This window comes from Fonsecaea erecta, assembly GCF_001651985.1.
Source record: "Fonsecaea erecta strain CBS 125763 chromosome Unknown Scaff7, whole genome shotgun sequence".
NCBI lineage: Eukaryota > Fungi > Ascomycota > Eurotiomycetes > Chaetothyriales > Herpotrichiellaceae > Fonsecaea > Fonsecaea erecta.
In genome coordinates, this window is record NW_017387250.1 from 591579 (window position 1) to 616416 (window position 24838).

The 24838-nt window shown below is 52.3% G+C and overlaps 7 protein-coding genes across 7 annotated transcripts; 2 read left to right on the forward strand and 5 right to left on the reverse strand.

Annotated features, from left to right (window-relative positions):
• Positions 1–1057: 1057 nt before the first annotated feature.
• On the reverse strand, positions 1058–5041 carry AYL99_08069 (hypothetical protein; the record flags this gene model as incomplete). The annotated part of the gene is made up of 3 exons (XM_018839577.1): positions 1058–4410; positions 4463–4609; positions 4657–5041. The coding sequence occupies 3 exons, from the start codon at positions 5039–5041 to the stop codon at positions 1058–1060; spliced, it is 3885 nt and encodes a 1294-aa protein (XP_018690698.1).
• A 1793-nt stretch (positions 5042–6834) lies between these two features.
• Positions 6835–9485, reverse strand: AYL99_08070 (hypothetical protein; the record flags this gene model as incomplete). The annotated part of the gene is made up of 2 exons (XM_018839578.1): positions 6835–9058; positions 9109–9485. The coding sequence occupies 2 exons, from the start codon at positions 9483–9485 to the stop codon at positions 6835–6837; spliced, it is 2601 nt and encodes an 866-aa protein (XP_018690699.1).
• A 741-nt stretch (positions 9486–10226) lies between these two features.
• AYL99_08071 (hypothetical protein) lies at positions 10227–11932 on the forward strand (the record flags this gene model as incomplete). Its single annotated transcript, XM_018839579.1, has 4 exons — positions 10227–10307; positions 10360–11213; positions 11271–11404; positions 11466–11932. 4 exons carry the CDS (start codon positions 10227–10229, stop codon positions 11930–11932), a joined length of 1536 nt encoding a protein of 511 aa, XP_018690700.1.
• Positions 11933–12190: 258 nt separating this feature from the next.
• AYL99_08072 (hypothetical protein) lies at positions 12191–13042 on the reverse strand (the record flags this gene model as incomplete). The annotated part of the gene is made up of 1 exon (XM_018839580.1): positions 12191–13042. One exon carries the CDS (start codon positions 13040–13042, stop codon positions 12191–12193), a length of 852 nt encoding a protein of 283 aa, XP_018690701.1.
• A 2201-nt stretch (positions 13043–15243) lies between these two features.
• AYL99_08073 (hypothetical protein) lies at positions 15244–16123 on the reverse strand (the record flags this gene model as incomplete). The annotated part of the gene is made up of 6 exons (XM_018839581.1): positions 15244–15269; positions 15332–15397; positions 15464–15614; positions 15769–15783; positions 15842–15895; positions 15950–16123. 6 exons carry the CDS (start codon positions 16121–16123, stop codon positions 15244–15246), a joined length of 486 nt encoding a protein of 161 aa, XP_018690702.1.
• Positions 16124–16333: 210 nt separating this feature from the next.
• On the reverse strand, positions 16334–17659 carry AYL99_08074 (hypothetical protein; the record flags this gene model as incomplete). The annotated part of the gene is made up of 3 exons (XM_018839582.1): positions 16334–17263; positions 17317–17421; positions 17471–17659. The coding sequence occupies 3 exons, from the start codon at positions 17657–17659 to the stop codon at positions 16334–16336; spliced, it is 1224 nt and encodes a 407-aa protein (XP_018690703.1).
• Positions 17660–21192: 3533 nt separating this feature from the next.
• AYL99_08075 (hypothetical protein) lies at positions 21193–24620 on the forward strand (the record flags this gene model as incomplete). Its single annotated transcript, XM_018839583.1, has 2 exons — positions 21193–21243; positions 21297–24620. The coding sequence occupies 2 exons, from the start codon at positions 21193–21195 to the stop codon at positions 24618–24620; spliced, it is 3375 nt and encodes a 1124-aa protein (XP_018690704.1).
• Between the last annotated feature and the right edge of the window lie 218 nt (positions 24621–24838).

Below are 24838 nucleotides of genomic sequence, written 5' to 3' on the forward strand. Positions count from 1 at the left end.
ATGATGTCTGAAACAGGCTCCAGGCTCGGGTATCCAAATGCCACTGACTTGATGACATGGCTGTCGGCGTGTGAATTCCTGGGAACATGAGAGTCTAAATAGGTTCCCTGCTGTCCCTGCCAGAACTCGTCGATCAGGCTGTGGCCAGCAAATCCATACCTACACGAGAAGGGCAAGCTTCACCGGTTTGGAATCTGTGTGTTGTCGTTCTTCTGTTGGACGATATCGAGAGACCACCCCGGATTAAATCTCACCGGTCAGGCTGCCCTGCATCTGCAGCCAAAAACATCTTTTAGTATCATGGTATTATTCGGTGTACAACGACAAAGCACGGCGGCGGAGTGGTTCAATACTCCAGTATGTCCCAAATTTGTGAAACCAATAAACACACCATTTTTATTTTGGGGTTATGTATTCAAAGGCAGCCTCAGCGAATCAACCCTAGTCAGAGAGTTGTGAGAGTTGTGTGTGTGTGTGTGTCTTTGAGGGTTTAACAATATCCCACGAATGCAAACAAACAAACACCCAACCACGTCCCAAGTCCAAACGCGCCACACAGATTTGAGCACCAGGGAAGAGTCCTTTCTACCTCGTACTTACTACTGCGTACAGTCAGGGCGAATCCCACGTGTCCCAGGTCCAGCCCCAGCATTATGTCCCCAAAACCCCCGCTAGAGTTGACGAGTTTTGTCCTGTCAACGGAGAGGAAGCCTTCCAGTCCCCTTGTTTTTCGGAAAGCTCACATGAGCAAAAAACAAACGAAGAGATGTAGTTGATGAGAGGTTTTCAATTCTGTTTTAGGCTATTTTCTGCCTTTAAAACTTGCAGCTGCAAGCCTTCGTGTAATGACACCCACCCTCGAAAAAAGTACAGTAATAATCGGATTTCAACTCCCTTGGTCGGTAGTTCCCGGGGTCCGGTGTGCAGTCAGCGCTGGCGAAAGCAAAGCAGAAATACCAGGCGACGATTAATCCATTTCTAAAGGAGAGCCGCCTTTTTGTTCCATGGGCCAGTGAGATACAGCTTTGCAAAAGACGCCGTAACAGAAAACATTCCTTCAATGAGCCTTCGATGCCTGCCTCGACCGTGGTCCGCCTCTGTTCCGATAACCTTTGCTGCCAAAAGAACCCGACGAGCTGGGAGGGCCGCTCCCAAAGCGTTGCTTACCGCCAACATGAGCCGCTGACGATACTCGCACGGGCAACTCCTTTTTAATGGCCTTCGACAAACCAGGAAACTTTATTAATGCAAACTGGGGACCTGGGGAACGGTGGCGCTCGAACCAGTTGCTGACCATGAAAGGGCCCACCGACGTAACCTCCGGTGATGGAGCCACTATCTTTGAGGGGAAGAACGGCGACATTGGCAACATGGGCGTCTCCAATGGAAATTTGATGGTGGGCAATGAGCCCAGCTCTCTGTCCTCAAAAAGATCATCTTCACTCTCGACATCCTTAGTCGTGACCGACGTGTCGCTGGCTAGCGTGGCTGCTGACCCGGCTTCAACAGGAAGCGAAACTGAGGCAGCTGGAACGAGTACATGTTGAACGTCAAGAGGCTCTCTAGTCGACGACGCAACTGCAAGAACTGTTCCAGCTGGCTGAGCAGCTTCCCGTACAGGGGAGCTCTTCTTGCCCAATAAGCCATTAAACCGTTCCTGCCACGAAGGATTCTGAACGATCGGAGTGGAGACTGAGCGGAGCGCTGCCGGGGGAGGGGGTGGTGGCATGGAGACTCTTGCCGCCCAAGTCAGTGGCGTAGCCGGGGCTGGGTCAAGCTGGACGTGAACAGGGCTCGGAGGTGTGGGTGGCATAGTGGGTGGTAACTTGACCACAGGTTTTTGTGGGAAGTGCACAACTGGCCGGGTGAAGTCTCCGTCGAAAGCAGGGTGAAGGCTGGCATATTCCTCTGCGGGAGGCGGTGATGGTGTTCTCGGCGGCTCGGGGTGGCTGTAAGTGACTGCACGTCGATCATGAAGCGGATGTTGCGGTCCGATGGGTTGAGGGAAAAATCTCGAGCCTCGACCAGGAGGTCCATGCATCGTCCGTGGGCCGATATCCGTGCTAGGCAACGACCCTACGGCACCAAAGACGTTGGATGCGGGCACGGATGACTGCGTGACGCCCGAAATTGATCGTGCTGCCTGATCGCCAACCTGCACCTGCTTCCATGTCTCATTGAAGGTGTAACCAGGGCCTTGCCGGATACCACTCCGAACTTCCTCTTCGCGCCTGGCTGTCATCTCCCGCTGTATCCGCTCATTTTCTGCGCGTTCTTGTTGATTTGCAGCCGCTTGGAAGTTGTTCCAAGAGTCCACGCCGTTTTGCCTCTGCCCCGGGGGCAAGCCATTCATGCCGGGATGGGTTTGTTGAGGTTGTGGTGGAGCGATAGGCGCAGGTTTTGTCGCAGGAAATAGCGAGTCAGCCTCACTATCAGCTGCGAGCGGACCCTGATCCGGAGAGGTCACGGACTGATACGAGTACGATCTGTTGTCTGCCAGGATGTGATTGACATGCTGTATCTGGGGGGAACGGCCGGAGTGAGGCGTTCGACCATTCATCCACCCGGCTGCGGTGGATGATGTCCTTGACAGATCTTGCGGCGAATATCCCGCCAGCCCTGAATCAAAGGTGCCGTTTCCGAGAGCCTTGTTGTTGGGCAGGCCCCAAAGGTTGGCCGATTGGGCGGCACGATGATCATGGCGTACATCTCCCCATCCGCTTCTTGCATCGTTGGCAACTGAACTCGGTTTAGGTAATTTGGGACTCGGCTCAGAAACGGGAGCTGGCTCTTGGCCGCTGGTTCGTCGCACATCCGGCACAGTCCTGACACCGTTGATGGTGGGAGAAGGGACTTGGAGTGTTTCCTGCTTGGCTTGATCAGCTGTGCCGGTTTCGACCTTTTCCCGAACAGGCAACCTTTGTGGCTCCGGAGGTCGGGGTAATGAAGTAGCCATCTTTTTGACCGAGTCCAAGGGATGCACCTTCATCATGCCGTACTGTTGTGGCTCACCAGAAGCAAGCGGCTGGGGTGGTTTGGGTGGGGAATGAGTAGTCGTCGTGGTCGTGGTCGTGTTTACATTGGCAGCAACGGGGTGTGCAGATATAGGAGACGGCTGATTGTCCTTCTTTCCTTCATTTCCCGAGGCTCCTTTTTCTTTTCCGGCTTCCTCTGACTTTTTAGCAAGCTTGGGGTCGGGCCCGAGGGACGCCAGCTTCTGACGAATACGCTCTTGTTTCTCCGCTTCCATACGTTGTTCTTCTTCTATCTTGCGCTTTCTGGCCCGTTCAATGTTCTCTTTCATCAAAGCTCTTTGTTGAGCTCGTTGAGCTTCAATATCCGCATCCGTTGCAGAGGTAGCGGGGACAGATATGGAATCACCCGTCCCATGAACCTGATATGTCGGTGTTTGAGTTGCGGAAAGCGGGCCATCTCTTGAAGTTGGCCGAATTGCAGGTTCGGATTCATGTCTTTGAGTATCAACGCTCGGGGCAGGCAGTTCTCCTGACTTTATGGACATCCTTCGGCCGAATTGCCCACTACCCCCGGAAATGGTAGACGACGCTCTACGTCGAGCTTGATCGGTGCTTGTTCGATTGGTCTGGAAGGCTGGTGAAGGTTCTGCAGGAGCGTGGGGATCATTTTGGGCAGGCCTCTGCAACAAAGCAGGTGCCCGGAATCCTTGCTCATTCCTTGACATCCGTCGTCGTGGTTCCGGCACGGCTTCATAGCGGCCAGAATTCGGTACATACAATTCTCGTTGTTGACCTGGTACTGAATCTCGCCATGAGCGATTGAAGTCATCCGCCGAGATCTCTCTGGCCGGCGATGGCGCCGTTACTGACGATGGACTTTGCCCATATGCGTGGTTGGGCAGAAATCGGCCCGAGGGGGGTATTGGTTGAGGATTGATCGAAACTGGAGAGATTTTGTCAACCGGAGGCAAGGCAGCCCATGGGGATTTCGCTGGAGCGGGTGCTGGAGTCGCCTTCGTAAGGATTGATGGTTTGTCGGTAGTGGTCTTGGCCTGCAGAGTCGCGGCCTTCTGCGCCTGCTGACGTTCGGCATTTGCGCCCAGTTTGAGGACGGTCGCATTCGGACCGACTGAGCTTGCGAATTGAGGTGCGGTGGGCTTCGAGGCATTGATAGGTTTTGACTTATCTCCGGCGTCGGAAGGAGACGCGGGCTTCTGTGCGGGTTGAAGAGTGACATCGGTATGAGTCAGTGTGCTCTTGGTGCCGTCGTTCCATTCAATGGTTTCTGGAGCCCAGTCATCTTCATCGTCATCAATATCTGCCCACTTCGCCTCTTTCCCTTCAGTGTCCGCTTGAATTCGGGAGGTCAGATGGATTCCGTATTGCTGCTTAAGCTCTTCATCGGTCAAGTGCTTCGTGGAGGGTTGTGGGGTAACTGTGATACAATCAATACCGGCTGATCGGAAAGCTGGCGGAAAGAGCCATACCTCTGTTTTTGTTCCATACCTGCATGGGATCCGGGCTGGCGCTCTGATACGGTTTTGTCTTGGACTGTAAGGAGCTCGCAGCTTTTGCCACTAATCGTGGACGCCCTGCCTGGGCGAGTGACGAGGTTGAGGAATGGGGCGTAGGTGCTGGATGGCACGTTAGTTACATCGGGTGGGAGACATGGCGCACGTACTTTTCTCGTTGGCTTTTGCAGCGGCGCCCGCAGTATTGACCTTGGGCACCGCATACTTTGCGAAGGTGATGGGTTTCGCAGCGAATTTCTTCAAAGGTTTGGGTTCCGTGGCTTTGTCACCGGCGACACTCCCCTCGGCGCGGCTCGTATCTGTGTCTGAGCGGACAGAACCATCCTCGAGATCTTCCATTTTGAGACTTGACACTGTGTGGAGTCCATTCTCTTTTGGCGCAATCTCTGTTTCCACCACAACATTACTCCTGCCAATATCGTCCCCAGACACTTTGATATCAGGTGTAGATGTGGTCGCAGGTGCGTCGGAAGGCGAAAGATCGCCCACCGACTGAGATTGGTTTACCACATCTTGTGCTCTCTGCTCTGCCATAACAAACTCGGATCTAGAAAAGGCGCAATAACAGTCAGGTTGCCTTGCCGCTATTGATTCGGTGGGCTGAGTGTACCTGTTACTGCGCGTAGTCTGCCACGGTTGCCAGCCTGTCGGTTTTTGCCGGATAACGCACGAAGGCGCTTGGAGGTCGCAAAGGGATCTCGTTCCGGAATTCAGGGAGAAGAGGCGGAGGAAGTAATACAACGCCTCAAAAAGGAGCACAAGGGTGTGGAAGAAGGAGAAATGGTGCTTGTTGAGTCACTTGAGATAGGAGAGGCTGCGCCTTGAAATCGTCGGACCCGTCTGTCGGGTTGCGGCAACGTCGCCTTGGCGCGTACGTTCACGTGCGACTCACCCCGACCGTGCCGCTTTTATAACGACTCGCTCTCCCTCCCACCTATACGAGGTACACTCACTCTTTATCCTGCGACCACTTTCTCGACCCTCTCCCTCATTTGGATAGAGACACTCTCCGCTAGTAATAGAGTACAAAACTCGCTTACTAATCTCTCGGGCTACTCGCTCTTCTTCTCCTCCTCCTCCTCCTCCTCCTCCTCCTCTACTAGAATGCGAGCTCTCTCGTATAACTATCCTACTATTTCTCGTTATTACGGCTCTTCCACCCCGAATTCATGAACTCTTACTACTTCGGCTACCCGTTATAGACTAGCTAAGCTAGTAGGAGCTCAAAACGGACGAACTACCACTTACTCGTACTAAAGCTAACGGTTTCGCCTGGAGACCGGTGAATCCTCGCCAGCGACCAAATCTCTTGCCGTGAGGCGCAATATTGTGTTTTTATCCGTCTCCCACGTCTTCGACATCTCTCACGATCAACCGCTACACGATGCGCCTCTTAGAATCTGGCAGTGGTGGTGATCTGCGTTCAACCAAAGATTTCTCTGCCCGCATCCCGGTCTACGCGATTCTCTCATACGTGGAGAGCCGATGAAGATAAGGTCATATTCAAGGATGGCCACAACGGATCTGGTAGGAGCAAAGCAACTTATACCAATAGCTTCGTGCAGGACCACTAGATATCTAAGCCGATAATGAAAGCTAATTCAGAAACGGCGTCACGGCGTATCATCTAATGTCCTTTGGACCGTGTCATATAACCAATACCTCTAACCGATAATGGCACCCCGCTTTTATACGATGTGGCCAGCTGTCTTTGCGAGGGCTGCTGGCAGACCGAAACCTTTGCCCTCGATCCTCGGATTCGAGGCCTTGTCTCGTGACGAACTCGGATGCACTCACACTTGCTTCGCAGCACAGATCGCACGGGCATTCGGCGAAAGGAGGTAAAATCGTCGGGTCAGATGGCACGTCCATCGGCGCCAAAATTCATGTCCGGCAAGGGATGTCGGATAGCTGCATTTGATGAGTCGCAGTTGGCCCTTTATTCCTCCTCCACGTCAGAGTGGCTGGCAATCAAGGCCGTCTCGTCCTTGTGCATGTGTCGGCGCAAGTTGGAACAACCGAGAAGTGTCATCCGCAACCCTCGACATGGCATGCAAAAAGGCTTGCATCCGTGTGGCCGTACATATGTGTCTGCAAGGATCTTGGGCGTGTGAAGCGCTTGTCGCAGACCTTGCATATGTGCTTCCTCTGCGCGTTGGCGGACATGTTGGATGGAAACTGTCCCGTCATAGACTGAGTCCCAGCGGTCCACCTGGAGCTTTCAACATTTCAGCGAGGCGGGGAAGCGTTTGCGAGGCAGCGATCCATTCATGACCAGCATCATCAGATGCTGAGCTATAATCTATAACTGAATCGGTTACAGATTTTCAGTCGTGCTGGACCAGTGTCAGATCCATCCCTTCCATTGCCGGGAATATGGCTTTGAGGACAGAAAGTTGGTCAGAGCGTCCAGTGTTGGCGTAAATATTCGCCATTTGTTTCCCAACGACAGCCGTTCGAGGGTCATCTTTGCAGAGTCCATGTTCCTGCGTAATTTTGCGGAGTACCTTCCTGCAGTTCTTCTCTGCTTCCTCCAGCCGATCTGAGCAAATCTGCACATGGATGTACCCAGACATGGTCTGAATCCAGTCAGGATGGTCATCTTTGATGACAGAAAGCATTTCGACAAGGAACTTTTCAGCATCTTCGCATCTCCCGCACTGCACATATGCTCGAGCAAGATTGCCCTTGGTCATGTTCATTCCAACATGCTCCTTCCCAAGTGTGCGTTCCACCACCGGTATCAATTCTGTCAGCATGTTTACGGCTTGTAATGGCCGGCCGCGCTCGCAAAGAACCTTTGATAGATCGTTCACCGACCACAGAGTGTACGCATGCTCTTCGCCAAGCACTTGCTTGCGTGCTTCAAGGACGTTGGCCACAAGTCGTTCCGCGACACCAAGGCGTTTTTTACGCGCACAAAAACACATTCCGAGCTCGTTTCTTGCCATGAGCGTGTCTGGATGGTTCTGACCAAAAAATTTCTTTCTCTTCAGTAGCACCGATAATAATAGCTTGTGCGCCTTCCCCAGGTCTCCAGCATGGAGGTATGTACGACCTAAGTTGAACATTGCGTTTAGTGTTCGAGGATCATCTGGTCCGATCCTTCTCACCAAACCGTTCACAGCGCGCTCGCCAGTCCTTTTTGAGAGATCTCTTCTCCCTGCTAGCCATAGTGTTTGGGTAAGGTCATCCAGCGCGATACAATAGCTGATGAGATCCGGCGTCCACGGCGGCGCCCAGTGCACAACAGATGGCCTTGACCACCATCGTGCGTAAAGAATTTGTCGTTGGACATCGAGGGCCGCCTCCACCTTGAAGAGATTCCAATATATGTGAGACAGGCTGCGCTGAGCCCTGAGAGAATCTTCATGCGTTCTGCCCAATTTTCGAACTCTGTACTCGATGATTTTGCTCTGCAATCCGAGCGCTGGCTTCCAGAGACCACTTTCTGCGTATACCCATGCAAACCTCTCCAGTTGGTCCGCCCTCTCACTCGTTTGCGGGAACGATGGAGTGTGGATTTCAAGCATTTGCAGACAAGATTCAATATGAGGCAAAAGAAACCTTCGAAACCTTCGTCCAGACCCTTCGAGATTCGAGGAGATGCATCGAGCCAGAAGCTTGATGGCACAATCAAGCCAGCTGACTAGTTGCTTTCCATCGGCCAACCTAGTCCTGGCCCATCTATGAATGACAGGGTGCAGTGAGCATACTTCGCGCTCCGCATTATAGTCAATAATCGAGTAGTCACACAGAACTCCGATGGCCCTTCTAAGCCGTGTCTGTGCTTCTTCAGAACGACTTGAATCAAGTCGAAGAAGATCCGGCAGTAAAATTCCAGAAGACGAACCACTCTCGCCCACTGCACATGAAACATGAAATATATGCTCGGATATGGAACCGAAATGCAGAAAGGCGAATATGTGCATCAAGACAACCGCGTCCTTATAATCGACAGATTCCCGTTTCTCAATTCTTCTGAAGGGTATCTCCCAAGTAGTGATGACGTCGGCCTCTTCAGCACTAATGGACTTCGCGGAACTGAGCAAGCGATGGCGGTAACCAAGGTAAATATGTAGATATTTCTCAAGGGTGTAGACCTTGCGACGAATTGTGGCTCCTGCGTGATCCAATGCTATAGCCAGGTAGCCTAGTTCGGCGGCAATGCTCTGGGCCAGGGTGCGTTTAGTTGAACATGTCTCATTTGCTTGATCGCTCGGATACGCCGACCTGAGCAAGAGGGTTACAGCTTCCTCAGGATCCAAGCCTTGAAGGCGGAAAGAACCAGCTGTAGCATAGATGGTCACGTTCGGATTGCGCGTCGTGATGAGAACATGCCCACGTGCCCCGGCAGGAATAAACTCTGAAATGTCCAAGTCGAGATCGTCGGCATTGTCAAGCACTAACAGCCACGGCTTGGTGGATTGAGATAACCAATACTTGCCGGCTGAAAAGGTAGACCCTTTACCTGCTTGTTGTCCCAACAACGCGAAGCCAGCTTCCGCATTCTCACGGGAGCTGGTATCGATCCAGAAGACGCCCCAGTAACTAGGAGGTGTTGTCAGAAGCAGTTCCAATGCAGTACCGTTGCAGGTTACCTTGATCGATTCGCTTCCGCGTATCTTAGGCAGAATTGAGTTTTACCAGAACCTCCTAATCCGTAGATGGCCACAATCATGTGCTTGCCATTATCCACCTTCACGGCATCAGGATTAAGGTTTTTCTTGACTCTATCTGCCAGTAGCTGTCTTCCGACGAATTGAGGACGGGAACAACGAGGTACGCAGTACAGTTCGTTCAAACCGTATGCATCTGCTTCTTTTGAAAGGGATGGCTCCAACCAACGTCGAGCTACATTGGTCTCAGCAACACCGGACAATTCCGAAGTGCTTCTCTCATTGTAGGCGTAGTAATTGTTCCCGAAGTGCACTCTGCTTTCGTTGATGAGATTCCGCTCAAACGACTGGCCAGCCATGCCGATAGCATGCTGACACTTTGTAGGGAAAATTTTGTGTACTGATGTGCTTGATAGAAGGACGCCAGGAGCGATTCCTCCAGGGAGCGCTGGCCTGGGCCATCGTTCCGCTTTGGGCCATTCCGCGTGCTATTACAGAGAGCTGAAAATGATTCCACTGTGGGGAAATTAAGTTTCAGACGCACTATTGGGCCATAATTTCGCGCCTACAGGTACTGCCAGACCTCGCCACGATGTATCATTGGGGCCCGCAGGATCTCTGCTCTTTAGGCTGGCGCCAGATTGGCGTTGCGATCTCGCCGGCCGCCAATACTGGCCCACAAAACTTCGATGCAGGATGTTTAACGATAAAGACAGCAAATCATCTCTTAGAGCCCGACGTCCCAAGTTTGGATATTTTGCTCTCACCTTGCAATCTTTTGATGACATTTCTTTTATGGTTGATTGCCTCTTGGAGGTAGGAATAGGCAGGAAGGGCTCGTTATGATTGCCACGAAAGAGACTTCGAAACTTCTGTGCTGTCTTCTTGAGTGGGGATAGAAGAGCCGCGACAAGTGACGTTGCGGTACGACCTCAAGGAGCCACGAGCCGATGGCGCTCGTGCTCCCACCGAAACCAAATCTGCAGGTCTCAGTGCTTAGGGCTCTTGCTGTCCCTCAATCGCTGTCAGTTTCCAACCACTTTCCTCTTTCTTCAGTTGCTGCTGTGATTTACACTCCTGGATCGATATTGCGGTGGACGATGGCCTCAATTTTCACTGCTTTGGGATGCATATTCGCATTTTATGTTTATCATGCCATCAACATTTTCCGGCAACGTCGTGTAAGTGTATTCAGCCCCCGGATCAGGCTACGAAGTCCTAATTCTTCTGCAGTATGATATGCAAATGGGAGTGGCTCGTGGATGTCAAGCGCCTCCAAGGCTGTTGAATCAGAGGCCGCTTGGTTTGGATCGCCTCGAGCAAATATTCAGGGCGGACAGCGAGTCTCGCCTGATGGAGCTATTTTTATTCCACTTCAGACTTTGGGGCACAACCCTTGAGCAAGTATTTCTTGGCTCCCAGGCTTTCGGAACAATCGAACCAGCCAATCTTGAAGCCATTCTGAGCACTCAGTTCGAAGACTGGGGCATGGGCCTAAGACGAAAAGTCATGTTCCCCTTTTTTGGAGACGGCATATTCACCCAAGAAGGTGCTGACTGGAAACACTCGCGCGAAATGCTGAGGCCTCAGTTCGTGTTCAAGCAGTACGAAGATCTGGAAGTGTTCCGAGAACCGGTCGCCAATCTTCTGGAAGCGTTGCCCGCAAATGGAGTTGTCGATCTCCAACCGTTCTTCTTCCGGTTGACCTTAGATGTGACCACAGCATTCTTGTTTGGAGAGTCCGTGCACTCCCTACAAGGGCTTGGGACACCAGGAGAATCTGAATTCGCCAGTGCCTTCAACACAGCTCAAGACTTCATTGCAAAGAGATTGAGACTCCAAAATCTTTATTGGCTTGTGGGTGGAAGAAAATTTCGGCAAGCCTGCAGTGATGTTCATCGCTTTGCAGATCAGATTATTGATCGAAATCTGTCCAAAGATTTGAGGTGCATTGAAGGACAAGAGAAATATGTGTTTCTTGACTTCCTTGCCAGGAATACGCCAGACCGGAAGGCATTGCGAAGCCAAATCATAAATATATTGGTTGCCGGCAGAGATACTACCGCATGCCTGATCTCCTGGACACTGTGAGTATGCATGCAAAGGCCCGTCCAATTGACCGATCAGGCTAAGAAGAATTGTAGCTTCCTTCTCGTGCGACACCCAAATGTCATGGACAAGCTAAGATCAGAGATCACAGCCACCTTCGACAACACAGCAGAGGTTACGCGATCGGACCTGAGAAAAATGAAATACTTGCAAAACGTCTTAAAAGAGAGTAAGACCCTTTGATATATCAGCCCGATTTCTGCCAATCCCATCCTAACATACAAATGCAGCTCTCAGACTTTATCCTTCTGTCCCGGTGAACTCTCGGACAGCTCTGAAGACCACTGTCCTCCCGGTTGGTGGCGGGCCGGATCTCAGATCACCAGTGCTTGTACCTAAAGGGGCTTCAGTCGCATACAGCGTGTACTCGATGCACAGACGGCCTGACTTCTACGGAATGGATGCAGAAATATTTCGGCCCGAGCGATGGGAGGAACATATGCCCCTTAATGACGATCCAACCAATGCAAAATGGGGGTATCTTCCCTTCAATGGTGGGCCACGAACATGCCTGGGATTGGATTTTGGCCTGATCGAGGCGGCATACACTATCGTGCATCTGATTCAGAGGTTCCCTGTGATTAGATTACCCCCCGGAGAAAAGGTGGTGTTAACCGGCGTCGAGAAGCAGACGATGACTCTAGTGGTTTCAATAACTGAGGGGTGCAAGGTTGAGGTGAGCCGAGATCAGAAATGAAAGCATCATAGGCCTGTTACCCTCCCAAAACAAAACCCCAAACCTCCCATTAGGCTCCAGAGGATCAGTTTCGTAGGCCCACCAGGTGCGGGCAGTGACATCTCCCCAGCACGTTGGCGGAAAGCAGAAGTTGAGAGCCAGTCGCTCCAACAAAATATCGAATTGTTTGGGAAGGGTGGAGGGATCGGTCTACCACCTTAGCGTTGCGGCTGTGGATCTCTGGTCAGATCATAATGCATCGCCGATGGTCTTGTTTCCTTAGTCGTCGAGCACACTCTTCCCTCCGAATTGATTCCCATAGTGCACTCTTGAACTGCCCTGCGCTGTGTTTCCACCATATCTGTGCCCAGCCCCAGTGCTAGTTGCTCCGACCGTAAGTTCATCTCCATACCTGACTCGAGCATTGTCCATGACCATGTTGTCTTTGAAGGTGTGACCGCTTTGGCTAGCAATTGCCTGCTGCACGGAATCTTGAAGTAACTGATCGACGCCTTCAGCCGCTTCTTCCAAAACGTCGAGACGGTGCTCTTCCTTCAATTCTTCAGCCTCTTGAGCACTTAGCCGCTGCTGACGATCCCGGGAAGATGGAAAGAGCTCCACTAAGGCATCAACAAGTGTTGTGACATCTTCGATCAGCCTGCGGAAGTTTTTCTCCTCGTACAACGCCCAAGCCGCTTTCTGTGCGAAGCTGCTTCGTTTCTGGCGCTTGAGTGCTAGTTCTCGCATCTTTCTGTGTACCGATAAGATGTCGGGCTCAAGCTCGTTGTCAGCGTTGTATACGGCTAGCTCGTCGACGGTGGCCTTTCCCTTGTATTTTTTCGAGACTCTTTCTGCATCGGCAAACAACTCGATGATCTCCCCCAAGATCTCTCCAACCTTCTGAGCTTTTTTCGTAGGATCGATAGCCGTCTCACTGCGGTCGGAAGAGTTGTTCACAGCCTCTGCCCATCGGGACAGGCGGAGCTTCACGACATCGAGCCTCAAAAGGGAGCGTTGGTAGTTTTTCCCGAAGTTACGGCCCATTTGGACGTATTCGAAACAGTCCACACAGTTAGTGAAGAGACCGGCGACGCTCACAGCGCCAACGACCAGTCCGGCTGCTTCTGCCATCCTATTTTTCTTGGAGATGCGAGACCGAAGGAAAGGGCGGCTGAGGTGTGTATTGGCAAAACAACAGCTTTGGGATGAATACACCCTTTTTGTTCAGAGAGAGAAGATCGAATTGGTGTGCTGTTTCAGCATCGTCGTGTCCAGTGTCGCGATTCTGGATGCGCACCCACTGCGACACCAGACAGACCGACGGCTCATAACCTCCAGTTCTGAGTCCGGCAGCCAACACGCTGCGGTAACCTCTTTCGACTTGTCCTGCACGTACGACCATTCATCTCAGAGTCACACAAACCCACCCCGTGATCGGCAAAACTTCTGAAACAATTGGGAGATCTGCGTATCATCCACAGAGGCGTCCAGCAGCCACAGGCTAAAGTCGACTTCAGCAAACTCCCGATCGCGGCGGGTGCGGCGTTCAAGTCTTATCAGGACGAACTCTATGCTTGATGCCATCCAGGTGTGCGTATCGACATACTGAGGCGCCTCTAAACATGGGCCGACGATATCAACGCTGAAACCAATTTTTGGATCAACGGCATGACCGGCACGGGCAAATCGAGGATATCTCGAACGGTGGCACAAATATTTTCCAATCCGGACCAGCTGCGGGCCCATTTCTTCTTCAGGTAGGGAGAGCGTGATCAGAGAATGCCAGCCTTTTCTATCCCACCATTGCTCACGAACTCGTCCGTCGGATCCCAACAATAAGACTATGCATCCAAGAAAGCGGTCGAGGACGATCCGCGTATTGAGGATCGGGCGCTGAAGTAAAAATTCGAGAAGCTAGGCTTTCAGCCTCGGACTCATATTGGCCCCATCCAGGCAGCGAGTCTTGTCTTAGTGGACGACGCCCTCGATGAATGTCGTCGAGAAGGAGATATATGCATCATCATCATCTCTCAACTAGCCCGCACGCGAGAGCTAAGCACGATTCGTTTTCGTGTGTTCCTCACCAGCCGGCCCGAGCTTCCAATTCGGCTCGGCTTCGAGCGGTTCAGCACCACCACGCATCAAGACATTGTTCTCAAGATATCACGCCCGCGACGATTGAGCATGACGTTTCCGTCGCCTTGAGAGATGAGTTTGCCCGCATTCGAGATGAACACCGATGTCTCCTACCGTCTGGTCAGTCCTTCGCTCCAGATTGGCCAAGCGCTCGGGCTCTGAGCACTTTGGCTCGATTGGCGGTGCGTCTGTTCAAGGCAGCTGGCATTCTCACCAGTCCCGATATCTGGATGACTGACAGTAATTTGATCGCTGGGCGGATGTGATCTCAACTCTCTATCCGGCGAAGATCAAGTTCGAGTGACTCGACGGATGGTTTACCGCCGTTCTCCAAGTATACTTTGCCCAGGGCGTGGTACCACGTACGTTACACCTCCTCCCTCCTCCTCATGGTATTGTTGAGTAGTTATGCGCACACTGCGAAAGCTGAGCGAGAAGGGGGAAAGGCGACCACGCTCGGGGCTTATGGGAGAGAATCGTAAGCTCGCGAAAACAGCAAGGGGTAATCCTTTCGCAATATGTCCGCTGGCGTCTTCTTGAGTGGCATCATGCTGTGCAAGGCTTTAAAGTGTAGACTCCGCGACGCTGCTTTTAAAGCGCCCTGTATTTTCATTAGACACACTTAGAGCCTCAGTGGGCGCCATGCTGGCAGACTGGAAGGGGCCATTTACAGCTATTATCGTGAAACTCCACCGAGGTGAAAGTGAGCATAGGGCAGCATCGCCCTAGGCCGGAAGCAGGGCAAGGCGCGAGCAGTTTTTACTCAGTAACAACCTGTTGGTGACCTGCACTCCATCCACCAGGCGTACTTTACCCTTTGTAGTCCAAAACCAATCTATCTTCGGTCACTTACACTATGCGGTGATACATTACAAGCACGCCGTGGCAACTTCGATGATAGTCTTGGAGAAAGGCAATGAAGGCACAGCCGGCGTCCGCACCTTTGTATCTTTCGTCGTTTGCCAGTCGGCCGCAGACCGAGTCAACCGTACCACTCAACTCCACGGACACTTGAGACTGTCACACGGAGCTGGTTGTGCAGAATAGAAACAAAAGAGAAGCGAGCTGGACGGAGAGAAACTCTGAGAGCAAATGGGCCTTGATAATGCGCGCCTTTCCGCAATCTCAACCGGTTTATTTGGGCGTTATGTACAATGTCGATGACCAATAACCTTCCCCCTTTTCAAAGCATTTGATCAGTGGGCATTGTTTTTGTGGTGTCCTACGACAGCAAGTCAGTGAATAGTTGCTTTAAGGCTCTGTGCGTGTAGTTGTTGCACATACTCAGATGGAAGTAGTACTCCATGCTGTAACCCATTGCCATGATTCCGAAAATGACGTGCCAGATGGCTGTTACCACCAAGTTAGCCATTGAACCACCTTTTTTCAGTATTGAACTGCGCGCAAGATACGTACGAGCTGCCGATGGATTCTTGCCAAAATACTTTGCTTGATACCACCCTAACGGTCCACCCGGTGCTCGCGGTGGTGCAGATCCTTTTGGTAGCTTTTCGTAGAATTTCGCTATTCTCGCCATTCGAACGGCATTTTTGGCAGCTCCGATACCCTGTATTCGTCTGTCAGGTGTTGCTCATCCACGGTGATGTATCCGCAAGTGGTCTTAATCGTCTCAGATATCGGGGACATGCAATGCTGTACCATCGATCCGGCAGCAGGACATATTCGACAGGAAGGATTCAGGCAGTCGATTATGAGCTTACCTCAGGGTTGGCAACCTAGACAATCCGAGTGAGTCAGTGGAAGCAGGACAGGGAGAGGGAGTCGAGGTTTTACCTTCGGAGGAACCAGGGTTGACACGGCGCGGCGGATGACGAACGACATTTCGAGCTGTTCAAGTTATGGGTCAGTTTTATGAGAGCCAGATGCACCTCGACAGCTTACATGAGTTCCCAAAAGCCTCCGACAGTGTTGTAGAAGGGTGCTGAAGCTGTTGAATGAGTTGGTACTGATGCGAGGAGCTCCTTCATCAGGATCGTTGCCAATCGATGCGCAGCCAAGACACCACAGGCTAGGCAACTTAGCCGAGCAAATGAGCAAGATCTGCTGATTGGCCATTTCCAAGTGCTACAGATTCTACAGTATATATCGTTGACCTTTTCCCATCTTAGTCCTGACGGCACTTTTGTATAACAACAACAATCCCGTCCAGTACAAATACCAGAGCTATTACCCTAGAGTTTGTGTGATAAGTTCCTGCCGGATACCTCTCCATGTGATGACGCCTGTGCCTCAGGCTCGAATGTGTTCGACTGCCTCAAGCCAACTTCAAGCCCGCCACGGCGACCAGATTTGATGCTGTTCTCCGTACCAGTCCACCTCCCCCCTTCTTTCCATGCCTATATGTGGACGGCTTGAGCCGTCAGAGTATCCCCCCTGAGTCTCGATATCCTGGAAATGTGCCAGTCGACTCGTGCTATGCAGCTTTGCGACCTCCCCGCGCAAACTCTTCTGACGAAACACCCCTCTGGTATCAGGAATACCATTGACCCGTGTCTGACTTGGAAGGCTTGTCTTGCGCACAGGGACCTGTGGCGGAATTAATCTTGCGGGAGATGCTAGTGCTTCGCCGTTGACTGGGCCACTTCGTTGAGATGGAACTGTACTGGAGATGTGATCTGTGCCAGTTCTTGGAGGAAACAGCTTGGGGAAGAAATGTTGGAGTGGCGTCCGCACCATGGGAAGATTGGCACAGAGGACACCGAGGCCGGCCTCGATTGTGGTCCAAATTGTTGACACAAGAGACCCAGCGGTAATGTCGTTGCCATAAGCCGAGGAGTACAATGTTGTCAATCTTGAAATTGAAGCGGCGCACACGATCACACCCAGCCCGAATATACAAGTCAGAGCCAGTTTCTGCCTCACGGGCAGTTTGAGTCTGAATATTACAGGCGGCACCATCAACACGAGGAGGAAATCTGTCAGAATGTTGTAGATGGCGTTACTATACCACAAGGCATAGATGTCAACACAACTGCCATCGCTCGCCCATCGCTCCCATGCCCGCGAAATCGGATTGCACTGGAGGATTGTTGCGATGGTAAACGAGATACAGGCACCGACCACAAACGTGACCAAACTCCAACATGTTCGAACAAACCAAGGGCGATCGGTGAAAATGCGGAGATATAGGAAGAGTATTGACAGCTTGGTGCAGTTGATGGTAAGCTTATAGAATATCTGGAGCAAGAAGAAATACTACCACAATCTTGTTAGTGTTGTTGGCTAGGTTTCGCAGAGTTCATTCCTACCTTCAAGGCTTGCGCAGCTTGACGTTTATTGATGAGGTCAAACGGCCGGCCGTATCCATAGTTCACCGCAGCAATGGAAGCACTGCACTGAATGACAAGGAATATCTGCGAAAGGTGAGATCGGCCAAATACATGCTGAACATTACTGACTTACCAAAGCAAGTATGGTCGACATATCGTCTAGACCGAGTCTGCCCAGCATCCTCATACGCCAATAGATCCGGTTCGCCACGAGGATAAAGGCCAAAATGGGAGCAATCATTGATGGGATGACCAAATGAGCTCCTCGTCCGCCCAGGCCGAGGGCCGCGAGGTGACAATCTGCGCACGGGTTTGCGGACATATTGCTGCGTTGAGAATCCTGATGTAAAGCCGCCTGCCCTTTTGGGAAAAATGACAGTCGAGGCAGATCAAGCTCGATCGCAGTCTTGTGCAGCCGTTATAAAGGCTGTTTTCCTGGTAGGTTGGACGGTATCTGGGCACCTCCGGGAGAGACACGGCAGAGCCGTCACGGAAACTGAGAAGAGGCCGGCTAGGGAAGGAATACGATCAAGCAGCAATCAAAATTTTGGAACTGAAACCCCAAGTAAACGATGAAGTCAGGCCGGTGTTTACATGAAGGACGGGCGACGGACAGCATCGTCCACCAACAGGCTCAGAACGTCCGACTCGGCTCATTTATAGCTGGCCTTCACTCTTCAGCCAACGCCCCCAGCCAAGTGGAGACGCAGATTCCATCCAGGTGGTTTGGACTGTGTAAGATGCATGCGAGCCAGCTGCTCTACACAGATATACCGCGGGTTGCCACGCGAAAGTCGACGGGTGGGATTGGCGGCTACCTGCATTACAAGCGTTTAAAACTCCCTCGGCCCATCCAATCCATCGCAGAGAGGATGTTTGTAGAAATGTTTGCCGGGAAGACGAATTAGAAATGGTATCGCCCTGTTCCTGTGTTTGGCGTACCATGCTTTTTTATGCTCGAGGTTTGCTCCGACCTGGCCTCACAAATAGTCCTGGGGTGTTAGTTTTTGCACAGCTATGCAGAGGCTGGGGAGCCGGAGGCGACTGGGCTTCGAAAAGGTATGTATAATGGCCGTCGTTAACAACTGCATCATTGGGTAGTAAGGACTCGAGAGTGAAATGTGTACCATGCAGGTTCCCGCCTGCTTCGTCGTACACGCCACACAGCCCGAGGTTGTCGCTTTCAATCGGGACCAGGCTGCGTTCAAAAAGGCCGAGCGTGGCAGAAAGATACATACAGAGAAGAGCCAAGCACAAACAAAGCAAAGGGCCAGGTTTGTTCCATACTGGTCCAGGTTCCAGGTTTTCTTCCAGGATTGACACGGGTTGATCATCTCGGCTGCAAGTTGAGGCGGGAACCCTCGACGTCACCTTTGAAACCATCCCAATCGCTAAAGCCGTGAAGCTGCAGAGACGCTTCTCCCGGTTGTTGTCTCGTGCCTTGAATCCGTCCACCAAACACTCGATTCTCCTCAAGTCAGCAGCAATCGTGCAAAATGGTGACCAGATTCCCCCCTCCCTTGCTGTGTGCGGTCCCCTTATCTCACGCGCTACGAAGGCAGTGCACTGATCAAGTCCCCCTTGAGGTCCCCTCGGCCCATAAAGGTGGATTGCCGGCCATGTTGCTTGAGCAGAACCAAGGGATTGAGCTGGTAGGTGAAATTCTGAGCGGTGAAGAGGTGATTACGGCTCACCATGGCTTCTGTTTGTAACGTATGACATTTCAAATCTCTGGAGTTCCTGTCCGACCTCAGATCTGTTTATTTCAACATCAAAGTCTATGTTCAGCGGCAAGAACACTGCTATACAGATTCCCAGGCACGATGCTCAAACCCAGTATCGGCCACTACACCGGGCTCTTTGCTCGCATTCTCCCATTGCAATTTTCGGTTACTATGGCCATGACATACAACAGAGGCAATTCTAGCAATACCCGTTCGAACAGTTGTGTTTGGGAATTTAGCCCGACTGTACGTTGCCGCCGCGTTTTTAGAGACGTTTTACATATGGGAAGGGTCTCTGGTCGTAGTATTTGACCCGTTTACTCACAAGCTAATGGCTATCACTAGATCTGCGGCGAGGACGTGAGTTATCAAGAGCTTGTCTACCCACCCACCACTGAGTGCCTCCCTCTCGCAACCGGGATGAAGAATGTCTGGACGACTGAATGCTCAAGCTGGTTTGGTGAGCAACACCGAGTTTCTCCCAGGCTTTATCACCACCACAGGCTGACTTGGAGGACTTATGTAGGAGCATGTACCATGTGGATACAGCCTGACTGTACGGGGGAGTGGTCGATGAGGATTGACGACCCATCCAATACTCATCTAGGAACCTGCTTCTCAGAGTATTACTATATCATGGCAGTCTCCTGTGAGCCATCATGAGAGCGTCTGACGACTTTGGGCTTGATTTTGATAGAATATGTTCTGGAGGGCAACAAGCCTCGACGGCTCTTGACGGCAACCACGAGTCATGTACTCTGTGTGTTTCGACTTGGGTTACGGGTAGGACGTTACAAGTATAATATCCTTTGTCGGGCTAGATAGATTGGCGTTTCCACTTGACTTCTTGGAAAGGTTCTTCCACAAAGGAAGAGTTCGGCACTTTTTTTGTTTTGCTGAGCGTTGATTGGGAGGCCCGGTGCCACGCACGGACCACCTCTGTCGGAAACATTCTTTATTCTTCGAGCTTCTTTTGCTCCGTGGTATTGTTAACAAAACTATCACCATGCAACAAGGGAGCTGACAAAGACCTTCTCCCGTCGACCTCTTTCAAGAATCGAAGACCAAGGCATCGGAATCTTTCACAAGGCCCGTTGTCGCCACCAGCGTTCTGAAAAAGGCGACGAACCTCTCGTCGTGCTCCGGGAAACCACACAAGTGGCAAGCCCAGGTAACTTGAGTATTGGAAAATGACTTCTTACTCAGGAGTGTAGATCTCTCGACCCAGATACGGGCAATGCACAATTGATGGCAAACCGATCTCCTATCTTGCTCCACGAGATCTGCCGCAGCTAGGGAGTCTCCTCGCTGTCCCCGTGCCTACGTTTGCTCGAGTTGTCAAGTGTATTAACGAGACAATAGCCAAAAAAAATGTGGGTTTTGACTTCTTGACTCTGCTGTCCTCCCGGAATGGCCGAGTAAACAAGATGAACGGTTGAAGGACAACTCCCATTCCCGTGCCGGCTTCACCCAAACCAGGGAACTCATGATATGCCTTCATCATGTCTCTGGAGAAGTTAGGGGCCTCGGTGACTTAGGCCAGCGGTTTGTACAGATGTCACCCGAAATGAAAACGGCGAAAGATGAGAGACGAACGAGGACTGGGTATATCTTTCGCCAAATGACCAATGAGAGCAGTACCCAAACAATACCACCATGTATGAGGCAGACCGTACGTCTGGGAGAAAGAAAGGTCGTAAGAGGAAAAAAAACCTGGAGATGCCGAACTCGAGGGTTTCGGAGCCAGTTGTACTCTCCCCAGGGGGGCTTCATTTACAGTCCGAGAGTGTCGAGGCCGCCTTCATGTGGACGAAGTGAGTGACATCGCCGCCTGCCCGCACAGGTGAATACTCTCGTTCATGGACTTCATGGGAAGTTGTTTGGGCAGTGCGACGCGATGCGCATCTACAAACCTCCCCAACCATTCATTCAGCTACATCGTCTTCTATCATCCTCGACATCACAAAGACGAGGACTCACCTTCACTACCAAGGTCCCCATCTAATCATCACTCAAAACAACCCACTCAGGTCCTCACAACACCAAGTCCACTCAAATTTTCACAGTACCTCACCCACTTACTCCGGCCCTTACAACACCAAACTCTAACACCAAAGTTGTCGTGAGGAAAATGGACGCCTTATACTATCCCCACTGCACTACTCCACCTTCAACCACAAAGGTAACCAATAACACCCCTTAACCACACGATAGATGTGTTCTAACATGGCATAGGAAACACAACAAGATCCTCGCCCTTCCCACAGCGTGTTGACACCCGTGGATTATATATATATTACTACCTCCCTCCAGACTCAGGATGGAGAGCAAGACTCCGTGCATGAAGTCGGCTCCTCATCTCTGCATTCCCTGCCGGCTTTGGACGTCCACGCACGGACATTTGTGCCTGGTGCAAGTGAACACGGTCTCGAAGCCGTGCTGAATGTTCATGCTGTGGAGTTTGTCCCGGGCGCGCTAAACAACAGCATGCCGTCGACTCCGGGGCTTCGGCAGCAATCAGGGAATCCCTACGTCTTCGAAGCCCAACAGGACTTCGACCCTGAAAGACTCTACCAGCAACGTAAACGGGCAGAGACTGCGGCCAACGGTCCAATGCTTGTGCAGGGTTTCTATTTCCCTACCTCTTCGAACCGGGATGACTATGTCCCTTCTGTCTTCACAGCCTTCCGCAACTACGAGAGGTTCCCCCTTGTCAAGGCTGAATACAAAGAGCAGACTCCCGAGGAACGGGAGTCAGCGAGACGATCCTTTGTCCAGTCCATGCACGACGGAGACAAAGGCATCGAGGGAAACGAAGAGGAGGGCGACCCTTGGAGGATGATCTCGACCCCCCAGTTCGACTACCAGTGGTTCGAACTGGCGGAACTGCAGAGCTTGAAGTGCATCCATCACTTCAACGTTTTCGGTCGACCCGTCCTCACAAAGTCGGGAACAGCTCCGGCGACGACGATCGCCATCCTGAAGTCAACCCCAAAGCACCTGAGTGTCACCACTCCGGACGGGCTCTGGAAGAGCACTGTCATGGCCTGCGCCCAAAAGTTGCTAGATCCTGTCCTCTATCACGGCAGGAAGGAGGTTTTGCATTCACTTCGTGGGTCTGCACTGGAGAATGCTTGGATTGGACGGTGCAAGAAGACCTACAGTGAACATGGCTGGTGGGTCCATGACAGTTATGGTCCTCAAGAGCACCATGTCATGAACGATCCTCTCAACCCATGGTTGTATCCAAACCGGGCGGAGATCGTCATGATCAACGGCATCTCCGAGAGCTTCGGACATCGGGTCGACATCATCACGGCGGCAACACGGGAAAAAGAGAGAGAGGATGCAGCCCGCAAGGCTGCGTTCAATGCCAGGCTCAGACAGGGCCGCAACCCGTCAAGGCTTGGACTCTCTTGCTCCACGCATGAAGATGTCAAGGAAGTCCCGAGTTTCACTTCCGGCCCAAGGACTACCTCGTCCTCACTACGCCACCCAGCTTGCCGCTCGCTCAGACAACCTACCACAATCGTTTTGCCAGTGCATGAGCCCGCCGACTCGTCAAGCGAGGTTGTTGTCGGTGGTCGACATACAACAGGAAGCTCGCTACCTCGTGACGAGTGGAAGCGGCTTCTTGCGGCTGCAGAAGATAGACCTGTTGCGGCTTGTTGGGCGGACGACGAAGACGAGGACTGGGAAGAATCGAATGTTGTTCCCGCTCTTTCATCATTGGTGGCTGCTCCTGGAAACCCACAAACCAGCAACGACACGACATCTGCAGATCAAGAAGTTGAGGACACAGAGAACCTTCACGACGAGGATGATCACAGCGTGTCCTCGACGGCATCTAGAACCGTCGAACACTCCCGTGCGCCTAGTGTTAGCCCTGGTGAGCCCCCAGACACATCGCTCCCAGTGTCTGATCATGAAGATGGATTGTCAGAGGCCCTCACCAACGAGGAGGGTGACGATGTCTGCTGTGGTGTCGACGGTGCTGCTGGAGATCCACGTCCAGCGTTTACCGGGGCGCATAGGACTGGAAACCTGGAGATGGAATTGGTTGAACCGGCCTCAAGCGTCCGCACGCATGCCAGCAACATCCATGCCCGGCTTGATGCCATTGAAGAAGCGATGCGGACAGCGGCTGCACCCTCCGCATCGCTTGTGCCTGAGTCTTTGGCACCTCCCCATTTCGACAGTTCCTACATTCCTCCACCAATTCCTCGCGATCATGGCGTCGATACCAGATCGAAGCTTCCCGTTGTTGTCCTCGCGTCAGCTGAACCTTTGCCAAGTGAACTTCGGCCAGTTGTTCATCAATTCCCGAACGGCGCCATCACGATGACTCCCTCGGGCCAGCAACTCGGTCTTGTACGAAGTCACGGCGTGCGCTTCGATCAGCTGCCTGTAAATTTCGGCAACGCACCTTTCCAACATGCTTCAGTGCCTCCCACTAGAATTTTGTCAGAAGAACACGGACTGGCAGTTGAAACCGAAATCTTCTCTACAGAAGCCGAAACAGCCGCAGCATATGAGGTAGAGGATTCCCCCAGTGTGGCCGCTGCCGCCCCTCAACCCCAGTCGACGGCCCTTGTGCTATATCCAGGGCCTGTGCCACTCGACAACTCCATGGATCGGTATTTTGGAGGTTGGAATCGCCTCCTCGCCAATGCCGGATCCTCCAGCGAGCACTTCTGGCAATGTGGTATTCGAAGGTTTGGCGTCGAAGCCTCCCTGGACGCCCTTGCATTTGACGAGAACGAGTGTGATCAGCCCAGTGCCACGTCGGCACGCGTTATGGCAAATTCAGCTGACCATGGTGCTAGTGTTGTGGAGGCGATCATTGGCAACATGGTACCACCCGACGTGGCGCCAACTCACAATACCGAATGCAACGCCGGTGTGGTAAGTGTCGTCTCGCCCCTGACCACGGCTCACGAGGAGAATCAACTGAGCTCTGCACAAGAGGCCGCTCTGCGTCCATTACCGGCGTCCATTGGCCTCCGATGGCACCGACATGACGGCCGCCGTGTCCGCTTTGCTCTTCCCCCGCCTCCAGCAGCACCGATGTCCATGGCGAGCCGTAGCCAGTGGCCTGATTTTAGTGGTGTGTACCGCATCCCATCTTCCCTGCCGACAGTGGTGTCCCCGTCATCAACCACGTGGGCTCTCACGGACGAAGCCTCGCGCTTTTCATGGACATCGTCCGACGATGCCTCAGAGGCAGAAGGCCGAGAGCAGGGAGAGGACGTTGTCGAGACACAGGCAGGAGAGGAACAAGGAGAGATGGAGGAGGAGAAGGAGGAGGAGGATGAAGAGGAAGTCCTTCACCCTATGCCCCATCTGCCAGAGTTCCAGCGCACACGCCAGGATTGGCAGCACGCCAGCTGGAACTCGACACTGAGGAGGAGACTGACAAGGCGTCGACCACCGGCTCAGGAGGCACAGGTGCGGGCGCAGGCGCAGGCGACCTCCCCCCAAGCAACCAGCGCGAAGGCAAAGGGCCTGTTGAAGCAGAGCTGGCAGAAGATAAAGGCGTTCATCACGAGAAAGAAGTGAACGTGCTCGCAATGGAATCCAGCTCTGTCTCGGTACGGCTCGTAACCATTGGCGAGCAGGCTCTGGGCCATACATGTGCCTCAGAATCATCAACAAAGCTGATGACGCAGAAAATGGGATATTATGTCCGACCATCATCACGACTATGACAATGATGACTTTTCATGACGATACGATATTATACTACAACAGCGTTTGCACAAGTCTCTTCTCAAGCG